General features: G+C 34.9%; 1 protein-coding gene across 5 annotated transcripts in view; it reads right to left on the bottom strand.

The window, feature by feature from the left end:
* The window catches only part of LOC139967415 (dysferlin-like), a 107579-nt gene that overhangs the window by 62979 nt on the left and 31590 nt on the right, over positions 1 to 13010 (bottom strand). For all 5 annotated transcript variants that reach the window (XM_071971165.1, XM_071971166.1, XM_071971164.1 and 2 more), the window contains exons 8-15: positions 8467 to 8529; positions 6439 to 6636; positions 5878 to 5915; positions 5236 to 5318; positions 4338 to 4441; positions 3056 to 3124; positions 2293 to 2336; positions 2067 to 2143 (exon numbers count right to left, since the gene is read on the bottom strand). In XM_071971165.1, the coding sequence (XP_071827266.1) occupies positions 2067 to 2143; positions 2293 to 2336; positions 3056 to 3124; positions 4338 to 4441; positions 5236 to 5318; positions 5878 to 5915; positions 6439 to 6636; positions 8467 to 8529 (676 nt within the window). The remainder of the gene's footprint in view (positions 1 to 2066; positions 2144 to 2292; positions 2337 to 3055; positions 3125 to 4337; positions 4442 to 5235; positions 5319 to 5877; positions 5916 to 6438; positions 6637 to 8466; positions 8530 to 13010) is intronic.

Below are 13010 nucleotides of genomic sequence, written 5' to 3'. Positions count from 1 at the left end.
GCAATAACCTCAGCATTCTGCAAGATTTCTTGAAAATGATTGTGCAGCATGGAGGGTCGTACGAGAAAAATGGCGGAACATAACATTCTCCAAAGTACAGTATTTCTAAATTTTCTTTCTCCCAGCTCAAAGAATCTTAAAATGTTTTGCAAGCATGTTCTCCCAACATTCCTCCTGTTCCAATTTCTTGTACGCGAGTATTAATGGTTAGATGAATTTTGTTGGTCCCTGTTTATCTCTAAAAGTAAATATTACCATAATGTACACTGATACTGGACCACAAAGACTAACAAGTTTAATCCGAGGAATCTGGAGGTAAGAAAGAAAGAGGGGGTGGGGGGGTGGGGGGAGGAGCTTTAGTTTGATGAGTGATATCAATCTTAAAGAACTAGGTCAGCTGTAAGAGAGACTGTTGACATATATTAAATACCTCATTTTCTTCAATAGGTCCTAGTTTTAGAATGGGGGCGGATGGGGCAAGGTTTGTATGACAGTGCGAACATAAAACAAGATCACAAACATCGACGCATAGGCTTTCTTTTTAACCGGTAGAAAGAGTTTTGCATAAAAGAGAGAGCACTTCAAACACAAATTAGACATGCACTGAAAATGCATGCAATTTATAGTATTTACCTTCCATTCCTGCAAACAGAGACAATATAATATCAGTAACAAATGCTGGGTTTGGTAAGACATATATACATATATATATATTTTTATATATATATATATATATTAATATAATTGAAATCGTAGTGAGTTGGAAATTCTAGAAATTAATGCTTGTTTCACACTTGTACCGACAACAAACAACATTTTTACTGGTTACCGCACAAAATCTCCAGCAGAGCTTGCAAAATTGAGCTTTGAGTTGTGACACTGTAAGTAGGACATGAACATGTTGACTCTGTTGTTTACACAAGTGGTGTGTATTCCAGCTCTCATCACAAACCACGGCTACAGACAAAATCACTCGCCAGATTTGATATTCCAAGACTTCAATAATCTACATAGATTCGAATTACTAATCCAAACTAGTCCATCTGTTGCATGAATTTAGTAGTAGGTCCCTGCTGGCCTCATATAACATGGACTATTAACAATTAAGTATTAACATTACTTTCTTATGCCGACAGAAAAAAGACATAAACAGGGAAGAAATGCTTGTTTTGTGTACAAATTAGGTTTTACCATTAAAGTGGGATTTGGCAAAGAACTAATGCTACAAACGTTGGCAGATTTGTTCAAATGGATATATATATATGGATATATATATATATGGATATTTATATATATATATATATATATATATAGAATTGAAAACGTAATGAGTAGGAAAATTTAGAACAGTGAAAAACCTTCCAGCCTCCACCGGGATTCAAACCCGGGCCTCCCGCTTTATATGCTGACATATATTTATGTATATATATATATATATCAAAGATTCAACTATTCACTTTCAGCTGGAAAAAGTGCTCGATATACAGAGCGATCATATATACATTCTACTGGATATATAGGTTCTTCTGGATATACAACATGCAAACTCTGAATTATCTAACCATGTATTGTGGTATAATGTTTCTAATGGAGTGGACCATGACTCAAATCACCATGTTTATGGGGAAAATGTAGCATTTCTCAACCCTGGCCTATATATGACACTGTAATTAGCAAAAAATATATAGATGTGATAGAAATACAGATTCTGCAGTGCTGAACTAATAATATCAAACATGCAAATACCATGGAAAACATTTGATTCAGTAAACAAATTATGTAACCGTCTGAAAATGTTGTCCCAATGAATCAGTTTAGTGCATGGATCATCCTTCTCTCAGTATTTCATTCTTTTTCTTGGAGATATGCAATTTTACATGGAAAACGATGGGATATTGTGCATTATCCCATCAATGAACCTTGTAATATCATATAAACCAAACTATTTTCTACCCCTCAATAATCATTTAGACATGGTGATGATGTAACTCCCCCTACTCATCATTACAGGAGAATATTAATTGACACAAACGAAGTAAATAAACTTATTAAGTAACACCACTTACCGGCATCTCCTCTCGAGCTGATATCGTTCAGCTCCAGGAAAGCCGTACCGATGAAATCGTCGCTCGACAGACGATCCCTGTGAATAGAAACAGAGATCAATGAATTGTGAGCTAGATTAACCCAATTTTTAAGCCCCAGCCGGGTTTGTACCATTTGTAACCCCCCCCCCCCTCACACACACACATGCAAAAGCAGAGAAATAAACTGGAAACATATGAGACTTACCAATCTCTCAATTGCAATTTTATCCTCTCACACATCGATGGAAACTAAAAGAGAACAAGACGAAGAAGAGAAAAAACAGTAAGATTGCACATCGGTGTTTTGGAATTGAATAATATGCAGTTGTGATGTAAACTGTTACAGAGTAGTTGATCCACTAGTCCAGCTAACATTCAAATTCATGTTAATACTGTAATGATAATTCCACCAAACTGTTAATTCCAAAACATTATCATTATCACTATGATGGGAGACAATTATCTCTCTGGAACTGGTGTCACTTTACCCTCACTTTATTTCTCAAGAAAAACACGACTGAAATTAATCCATTTATCAGCTGTTCACATTGTTTCTTATCCAAGTCAAATCCATGGGTGCAACCACATAAACATTGTTTCAAAGGTTGCAAAATATAGCACCCTTTTTGTCTCCAAGCACACTAAGTTTTATCAAAATTTCTCAAAAGGGGATGGGACACCTCTTGCTGCATGAGTTGAAATCTAGAGTCCCCGCTCCCCCCCACCCCCCCCGCATCCACAAAAAAGAGGTGGTTGCGCACAGGTCAGTTCCTCTTTCATTCTATGTATGTCACGTTTGCATTTATAATGCTGATATTAATAATTCTAGAAGGATTGAATCATCAGGTTGTTTATTTTTTTCTCATCTATTCTTTTACATCTGCCTTGATGATTTCCATTGGAGATATTCCATTTGTATTGAAAAAAGCGTTTTGGTTTTCTCTCACAGTCCCAAATGAATTACTCACCGAGATGGGTAAATTTATCTCCTGGTTCCAGTCAGGGTGGTCATTTTTGTATTTTATATCTGTCATCATCTATAGTTAATAAAAAAGGCAATTATGAAACGTACAAATATTAAAAGGAGGGTTGGATGCATTGTAAAAATCCCGCCTTGAAAATGTTTTCATATCTTCACTGATACTACATGTCCCAGTATGTTTATACGAAACTAATGTGCACACTGCTGACAGCAAATTGTCAATTTAATCTCCAGAATATTGGGGGATGAAGATCCAGTTTTATGGAGACATATAAGTGTGATGTAATGTCAATATTTATATCTCGGTCAGAGTTTCAGTCTAAGCCCTTGCTCAAACTATCACTAACTGCCTACAGAAGACAAAAATTATTACATTTTCAGAAAGCTATCAAACAACAACCATTTTTTTTATTAGCCTAATTGTAACAGCTTTCAGATCTCAACTGACTCCAGGTTACATATCAATTCTGGTAAGAAGAAAAAAAAAGACACTCATTAGCTACTTTAGAAATCCCTAATTCAGTAAACATTTAGCTGTTTTTGGTCTGCTTTTTTGGTTCATTATCATATCAGTCTTTTAGAGTCACAATTTTAATAACGATGCAGACATTTTACCAAAATATCCATATTTTTTCCTCCAAGGACAAACTTAAAATCTTTCTTTAAAGATCAGTCAAAAATTAATTAGCAAGAATACCATCAGTCTGTCCGAATGAAGTCATTCATCACTGAAGTAAAATTAAATTAAAGAGATTAAAGACGGCAAGGTCATATTAATCATTTATAAATCAAAGTGTCTGATCCTAAACCTTCAACAAAGGGTCAACAAATGATTTCAGTACCCCCAAATTTCACAAGGACAAACATTCTGTGAAACTAGTGGTAGTACAGAAGCCTGAAAAGTTTCACCACTTGGAAACTTCCTGTTTAGTCTGTAATTGCATATAAGTAAGCTATATTACTCCGCTTTATAATTATTACATTTTCAGTGCATTTAACTTTAACTCTTTCACAGAGTTTTGCTCATAGCATTCTCTACATAAAAAAAATGGCAACCTGGTGCATGTATCAACAGCTGTCTAATATAAAACAATGAAAAAGTGCAAAGAAAATTTATGGCTAAAACAGGTTTCAAAGTGGTGATTCTCTGGTTTGAATCTAGTTCTACCCATAGATTCCTTTGCACTCTTTCATTTTCTTTATAATATCTCAGTCAGTTTTCAGTTGTTCATTTTACTCGATATAACATAAAACAACACAAAACTCACAGATTTTCCGGCGTAGGATACGATGAGGTACGGGTCGACCAATTCTTTTTGGACTTCACCGACGTGTAGCACTTTTTTCATTCCTTCCATGACACTGGAGTCCACTAAAAAGAGAGAGAACAAGGAGAGGTTAAGGTCTGAGTGTTCAGTGCGGTGATGAGGTGCCCTTCTACGAGATTAACACCATAACGTACAACTGATGCAAATTCTAGAGATCATTGGCCACCCAAAATGAATTGGGCTTCCTCACAGTTACTATGTATGAAGAAGGACAAAAGGTCCACGGTAAATCAATGATTCCAACAATCTCCCAAATGTACCAATTTTTTTTAAGGATGGGGGGGGGGTGGTGGAAGAGGGTTATTCCGCTCCCAAATGGGCTCATTTTCAGCTAACAAATTGAAGATGTTCCTCCATTCTATCCAAAAATAATCTTGGTGTTTTTATGTGAAATTCAAATAGTTTTGTATAATGTACGAACTTTTTTCAGTAGGGATTCTCACCACTCCCCCTTTTCCCCTCCCCAATCTTCCCCATACACTTTGGTTTACTTAATTTCAAATAGTTTTGCATATTATGTATACAAATAAAGTCAGCGCCTTGATGACTTTGTTGTGTGTTGCGCTTTATAAGAACTGTATTATAATTATTATTATTATTAAAGTCATCAGTAACCTCACCCTATGCCTTTGCCCCTTGCAATTTGATACAGCAATATTTTTGTATACATTAAACAAATCACAAACTTTATTGGGAAATAACCCCCTCTCCCCATCCCCAAACCTCCTTCCCATCTCCTTTGATAACTTACTCAGAGAAAATAACATTTTTTGTCTTACTAAATAAAAGGTGGCTTACAAATGGGTTTACAAACTTAATGAACTTGAAAATGTCTTACTCTGAGGTAAGTCTTCTGCGTGGAAGACTTTAAAACGAAAGACTCCTTTCTGCACGGCCATTCCTGGCGGCTGTAGTAAGTTACTGGGAATGATGAAAAAAAACAAAATCTCTTCCATGACTACAAACACAGAATAACTCACGAGATAAACTTATAAATTATAAGAAGCCCCCCTCCCAACCACCCCCCCACCCCCAATTCCCCAAGCTTTTTACCTCCTGCCTTCCTTCTTAACATCCACTTCCTATACTCCTTTTTTATACTACAATTTTGTCTATGCTGTACTTCATTGTCCCGCTTCAATGCACTTGTATTGTCAGTATGAGCAGTACGAAACATCATGTTTTCTATCACATAAAGCTTAGATTCCTGTTTAAGAGTGGTAATAGCTTTAGGAAATTATTCCCAGGTAGCTGTTTTTTTTATACCTCTCTGGACAGACAGTTTACCTTTCCTCTCACTGCCATCTGTTCTTACCAATCCTACTCTAATCATGGTTCAGTTTACGTTCCAATTAACATTGTGTCTTATATGCCTTAATTTTTAAGCTCCTAGTGGTTTTGTCTTTCTTTGTTTTCGTTCATAATATTAGTTTAATAGAAAAAAAACAAATTATTCTATGATCTTGTTATTTTTACTCACGCTTCAATGTCACTATCTTCTTCTCCCTTGATGAAGATCTGAACAAAATGAAATAAAAAAAAAAAGGTTTGAAAAAAGTTTGAACATTAACACTGGTGACAGTAGTAACGATGACATCGTATGTATTTTGCGTTATAACAATAACACTAGTGTTACGTTAGGTTATTACAGTAACACTAGTGTTACGTTAGGTTATATAACAATAACACTAGTGTTACGTTCGTTTATAACAATAACACTAGTGTTATGTTAGGTTATAACAATAACACTAGTGCTATGTTAGGTTATTACAGTAACACTAGTGTTACATTAGGTTATTACAGTAACACTAGTGTTACGTGAGGTTATAACAGTAACACTAGTGTAACTTTAGGTTATAGCAATAACACTAGTGTTATGGTGGGTTATTACAGTAACACATAGTTCATTTTAGGTTGTGTATAGGATGAAATGCTTTACTCATGTTACATAATCCCACTAGACCTGTTGGCAAAACAACCCATGGGATTTTTCCTTATTTTCGTGATTAAATAACTAGTAATATATTGCAAAGAGGATTACAGGTGCTTCATCTCCAGGCCCAATGAGAGATGCACTGATCTGCAGGTAACCTTTGACCCCCGACTTATTGACATCCTCCTCCGTGAGCATCAGCCATTTGTTCTGAATCGCATGTTCCTCCGAGCCGTAGATGACTCCTAGATCCAGAGAAAAACTTCCAATCAAGGCGTCGCTCCTCAAGACACGAGAGTCAAAAACCTGGAATGAGCGAGAACTGTTAATTACAGCAATGAGGCCTATGCGTGGTTTGTACTTCAACGTGAAACTTCACAGGTATGTCCACCCAAACTGAATACTGGATTGATAGTTTAATTGCTGAAATATATGTCGTTAATAGATGTTACAGACGCCAAGAAAGTCATTTGCTTGAGTTTCAAAACAGTTTTAATAAAAATATGTAACAATTATCATGCAATGCAAATTCAGTGAGTTAGCCGGTTCCGTCAAAACTATACTCTGTAAGATCAACTTAGCCCAAGTTTTTCAAGTTTTAACAAAAAAATTGAAAATCACATGATATCACCGTGGGATAAAGAGAAACCATGATTAATGGAGATATGGCCCAAGGGCCATTTCCAAGACATTGAAACATTGAATAAATATACCACAATCTACGATAAAACACAGAAAGTATTTATAGAACACACAACTATTCTTCAATTCACATCTATATAGATTCCAGATCTGAAAGTCATTCTTGTTGTTCAATGTTCTTGTTCATTCACTCATATTTGTTCATGGTTTCTTTCATTCATTCTTGTTGTTCATTGTTCAATGTTCTTGTTCATTCACTCATTCTTGTTCATTGTTTCTTACATTCATTCTTGTGGTTCATTGTTCAATGTTTCTTGTTCATTCACTCATTCTTGTTCATTGTTTCTTACATTCATTCTTGTGGTTCATTGTTCAATGTTTCTTGTTCATTTCACTTGTTCTTGTTCATTGTTTCTTACTTTCATTCTTGTTGTTCATTGTTCAATGTTTCTTGTTCATTCACTCATTCTTGTTCATTGTTTCTTACATTCATTCTTGTGGTTCATTGTTCAATGTTTCTTGTTCATTTCACTTGTTCTTGTTCATTGTTTCTTACTTTCATTCTTGTTGTTCATTGTTCAATGTTTCTTGTTCATCCACTCATTCTTGTTCATTGTTTCTTACACTCATTCTTGTGGTTCATTGTTCAATGTTTCTTGTTCATTTCACTCGTTCTTGTTCATTGTTTCTTACATTCATTCTTGTGGTTCATTGTTCAATGTTTCTTGTTCATTTCACTCGTTCTTGTTCATTGTTTCTTACTTTCATTCTTGTTGTTCATTGTTCAATGTTTCTTGTTCATTCACTCATTCTTGTTCATTGATTCTTACTTTCATTCTTGTTGTTCATTGTTCAATGTTTCTTGTTCATTCACTCATTCTTGTTCATTGTTTTTCGTTCATTCAAGAAAATCCTTGTTGTTGATTTCTCATTCATTGTTTATTTTGCATTCATTCTTCATGATTTCTTTATTAATTGTTCATTCATGCTTGTTGATTTCATTTTCATTGTTTCTTTGTTCATTCATTCATTCTTCATGATTTCTTTATTAATTGTTCATTCATGCTTGTTGATTTCATTTTCATTGTTTCTTTGTTCATTCATTCATTCTTCATGATTTCTTTATTAATTGTTCATTCATGCTTGTTGATTTCATTTTCATTGTTTCTTTGTTCATTCATTCATTCTTCTTGATTTCTTAAAATAAAACAACAATGTAAGCAAACTGCTTAGCCAGTAAAGAGCCTGTGTAAGAGAATGTGTAAAAGTAAGCCTGACATTGACCTGACGTTCATTTGTTGTTCATTCATTTGTTCATTCATTCTTCCTGATCTCTTGTTCATTGTTTCTTGTTCATTCATGCCCCTACAAAACATTAAATTATGAGTCATAATTTAACTAAGTCACAATTCAATCTGATAAGACAGTGCCTCAACAATTTCACATGAGAGTAATTTTACATGGAACTATAGATGTCTTCAAAATTTCACAAACCTGGCATAGCAAGACTTCGTCCATTAGTTCTGTTGGTGCCAGATGGAAGTTGAAGAAGAATACCTGTGATTTTAAATAACAGACAAAGGTAACAGTTAAATTATGAATTGAATGCTTAGTCTACAAGGAAATGAAGTAAACTTTAGAGTTGGCAAACACACATCTCTCTGCATCTTTATTCTAAGTTGAAACATGAGACTAGTGGTGGCTTTGTATTTCCATACAACAAACGTGACTGAGTGTGCTTCTATATATGATGTATATGTATATGTGTATATATATATATATATATATATATATATATATATGTTCGAATCCCGGTGGATATATATGCATTGATATAGCGCCATAACTAAAACAATATTCTATTGCGCTTAACAAGGAAAAAATAAAACATACCAATGAACAAAAACAGCAACAAAACAGAATAAAGAAAAAAGAGGATTACTTAAAGGCCTTATTAAAGAGAACTGTCTTCAGAGCTTTTTTGAAAGAGAGAAATGTGTATTGATTAGCAATCCACAGCCTCGCCCCAGTTACAGAAAATACACGGTTGCCAAACTGTTTTGTACGGGTGGTGGGAACGTTTAAAGTAGTAGCAGATATACTTTTTATAAGGTATGACGAAACACAATAATTAGTAAACATCTTACACAAATAATCGGGGGCCTGTTTATTAATACATATAGCCCAGTCCAAAAATTTGATATGCCATACAGAAGAACATTTTGAATGATTTAAAAAAAACAAGAAATAGGTTGAAACCACAAGATGGTGCTTTTAGGTATAATTTACATCTATCAAAAAATTCATGACTATAATTTCCAAACTGTTAAGAATAAAATGATGGAGAAACATTGAAGGAGATATCCCTTTCACCACTGAGCCAGACTTTGAGAAAGTGATGACTAAGGGACATGAATTAGTGACACAACTTAACATGTTGTTTTGAAACTAAGTGAAGACATAGCAGGACCAGATAAGAGCAAATCACACGGACAGACAAAGAAGCTTACCAAACCAGGGTAGCGATATAAATCAACCCGCAACATTTAATCTCCAGTCTCTGAAGTCAATAAGCTGAACAACTTTTATCTCTTCAGTTTCAGACTTTAAATTACCAAAACAGCTTAAAGCAGCATTTTGCGTCCTTTTCTATGGTTTTTCTCAACCTCACTAATTCCACGATGTCATAACGACATACATAACTAGCTTATCTATTCAAATCTTACTTCAAATGGTGGCATAAAAGTCGAAAAATTTACAACTTTCAAGTTTGTTTTTCTCGAAAAATGTGTCTGCACTACTACTACTACATCAGTTAATAGCTTGAGAGACTTGTTAATAGTTTGCAAAAGAGATTCTGATCCTAAAACATCATATCCTACAGTGAGAAGAATATAATATTACTGAATAATTATAATGCAATGTTACAGTGGGGAGGTATACTCTGTAGGGACTGTTTGAGTTTGAGTATATTTCCACAACAATAAAAGAGGAGTAGTACAATTAAAGTCAAGATAGAACAAAGTGGTGGAGGAGGACTGAAAAAGCATTAATTTGTACGAGCAGTCCCCTTTAACAATTTGTGTAATAACTGTGTGCAAACATCGGACCAAAATGAACCAGCAATTTGGTCCATTTTCTGTGGCATAATTACACACAGATTTTGTAATTTATAAAATGTGTTATTAATTCTAACAGCATAGACTAAACAAAAGAACAGCAACTTAGTTGTGTCATCACACACACACACACATAAATCTCTACAAATAGTCAGTTCAATTCACAGGTGGATGGGGGGGGGGGGGGTAGGTGTCAAATTACAACCTGGAGAGAGGTCAAGGAGAGATGGTTTTCCTCCCTTCTTCAAAATTTTCTATACTTGGCAGGGCTTGGCAAGTGTTTTAATTGTCCCAACTCAGAGAGAGTCATTCATTCTTGTTGATTTTTTGTTCATTGATTTCTTGTTCGGATGATTCTGTCTTCATTTTCCAATTGCTTTCACTGGGTTTCATTGGTTGCTGACGAAGCCTTAGCTACAGTACACATGTACATGCACTGTTAAGTCCTCTGAGAACCCTGGCTGGGAGCCTATAGCGTATACATGTAATAACTGCAGCGTGTACGTATGAATATATCAGTTAAACGTAAAAGTGCTGGTATGCAATCTCTGCGTGTGACGTACGGTTGTACAAAAGCCTACACGAATGGGTGGGCACGGTTGCAGCAATTTTATAGCTCTTACTCAGACGTGATACTGGATTTTCAAGATATATTTAGAGGGAGTACATACAGTACTTCCAAAATGAAACTATCGGATAAATCATTTGCCTGTGATTTTTGCATTTTTTCGTGTTTTGTTTCAAACCGTTTCTTATTTATTAAGGTCTATAATCTGCAATGAAACATTTAAATATGACATCAAAATGCTGCCATAGGCAAGCTACGCTATTTTTGCACACATCACTGTACCATATTAGTCATTATGGTATCTGTTACGTACATACATACTTAAACAAATGTCAATACATATGGGTAATGTTTTATATACTAGAACTGCATCCATGTGTAACATTCAGTTCTGTTGCCAAGCGACAATGACATACAGATAATTCTTCCTTTGTATTTTATTACTGTCGTTGTTTATAATTAACTTTTTTAATATATCAGTTGCTGGCACATAAATTTCGTACAACTAGATTAACTGTATAGGTTTCTTTTTCTTATGCTCTAAAAATTTGCTAATCATGTATTAACCAACTTTTAATACTAAGATTGGTTTTCCAAATTTATACCTCCTAAGTTATATGCAAGCAAACTGTCTAAATTTAAATACACACACACCCACACAATGCCCCCCCACCTGCCCCCACCTCCTCAAGAAAAAAATCCACCTTAGTTGAATAAGTAGGATCAAGATCATTCACAAGAGACAACATGAAAACAAGTTTTACATTTTATAGTTGGTGATGTTCGATTGGATATTACCTAGCATATTTGAAAAATGTCCTTCCATATTTTATGGTCATCGAGTTTAACACCACCTTTAAGTTTATGGACATACTTCATGATGGTGTAAAATTAGATGCATAGCTTTGGGATATTGTTTGGACCTGTGGAACAAATGTGACTTTCTCCCTAATTCGTCTGCATGAGATCCTGTCCACGTAGCTAAGCTAAGTATAGTCTAGACACATGATCCCTTCTGTAGTGGCATTCTAAGAATGTCTGGGGACATCATATATCTCTGGGCCCCTCCCCTGTTCCCCACCTCCTCCCCCACCCTTTTTTGAGATCTTCATTTATTTTCCATGATTTGTTTTAAAATTAATTATTGTATGTATTTCAGGCTATCCCATTCTTGCCTCCAGGACCTCTGGCTATAGCTTCCTTGACCCCCCCCCCTCCCCTTCATTTCTAGTGCTCAGGCATGTAGCACTATTTTTTCACAATTTATAGTTCAATTTATAAAAAAGGTAAGGTTGTATACAAGCAGGACAATGGAATACAAATGTAGGGAAAAAGATGGAAAGATTGCATCATTTGGCATCTCAGCCCCCTGAGATAAGCACAAATTTCTCAGGAGAGGGGGGACACCCCATCCCATTAGACCCCTCCCCCAGGGCAGCGATCCTCATGCATTGATGTGCCCCCCCATGAAAAAAAAATGGTTAATATGTCTATGTGCCTGCTAGTGCTAACCTGTTACGAAAACCATTTAAATTGTCAAGAAAATTGACCACCAGAATTATAGGGCTACATGGACATTAAAACAAATAGTATAAAATGTAAAATGCTTGTAAAATGAAGCAAATTGATCCAGCTTTAATAATAGCTTGTTATGTTTACCTCAATTCATTCTATTTGCATGAGTGTAATAATGCACATAGTCTGTGATGTCTTACAATCACTCCACTACCAACTATTTTGGTATTTCTTTTAAACTGAAATAAAGTACATTTTAAAAATTGTGGTGGAATAATATATTATGTAGATATTCAGGCATAATGTATTTGATGTACAAACTACAAAGATATGTCAATTTGAGAACATGAAACTCACCACCACATTGACATATATGTCTACTACATCAAAGAAAACCCCTGACCACTGATTTGACATTTTCACAACATTTGTGAACAACAGAAACGATAAATACAAGCCCGCCATCACCCTCCGAAGCTATGAGATATACTCGATCTTCACAGAATTTGTTTGGAAGTTGCTATTTTTTTTTTTCTTTTTCCCTGCTCAAACAAAAAGATCTTCACAAATGGGATAATATAGAATGTAAAGGACACTGAAAATTCTGACACCAAATATAATTATGAACAAATAAAGGGGAAAAGAAATAATACAGTTAACAAATTTAGGACCAAAATTTAATTGCTGAGAATTAAGACATCAAAAGACATTGAATAAGACAAGTGTGATACTAATACACCCAACTCATTTGTGATGAAAGGATTGTAACTTACAACTGACAGATGGCTGATTGAAAAAAAATTGGCCGTACTGCCAAATATAGTTATGAACAAATA

This window comes from Apostichopus japonicus, chromosome 5, assembly GCF_037975245.1.
Source record: "Apostichopus japonicus isolate 1M-3 chromosome 5, ASM3797524v1, whole genome shotgun sequence".
Taxonomy (NCBI): domain Eukaryota; kingdom Metazoa; phylum Echinodermata; class Holothuroidea; order Aspidochirotida; family Stichopodidae; genus Apostichopus; species Apostichopus japonicus.
The sequence above is the reverse complement of the archived record's forward strand: the minus strand, read 5'-3'. Positions and strand labels throughout refer to the sequence as shown.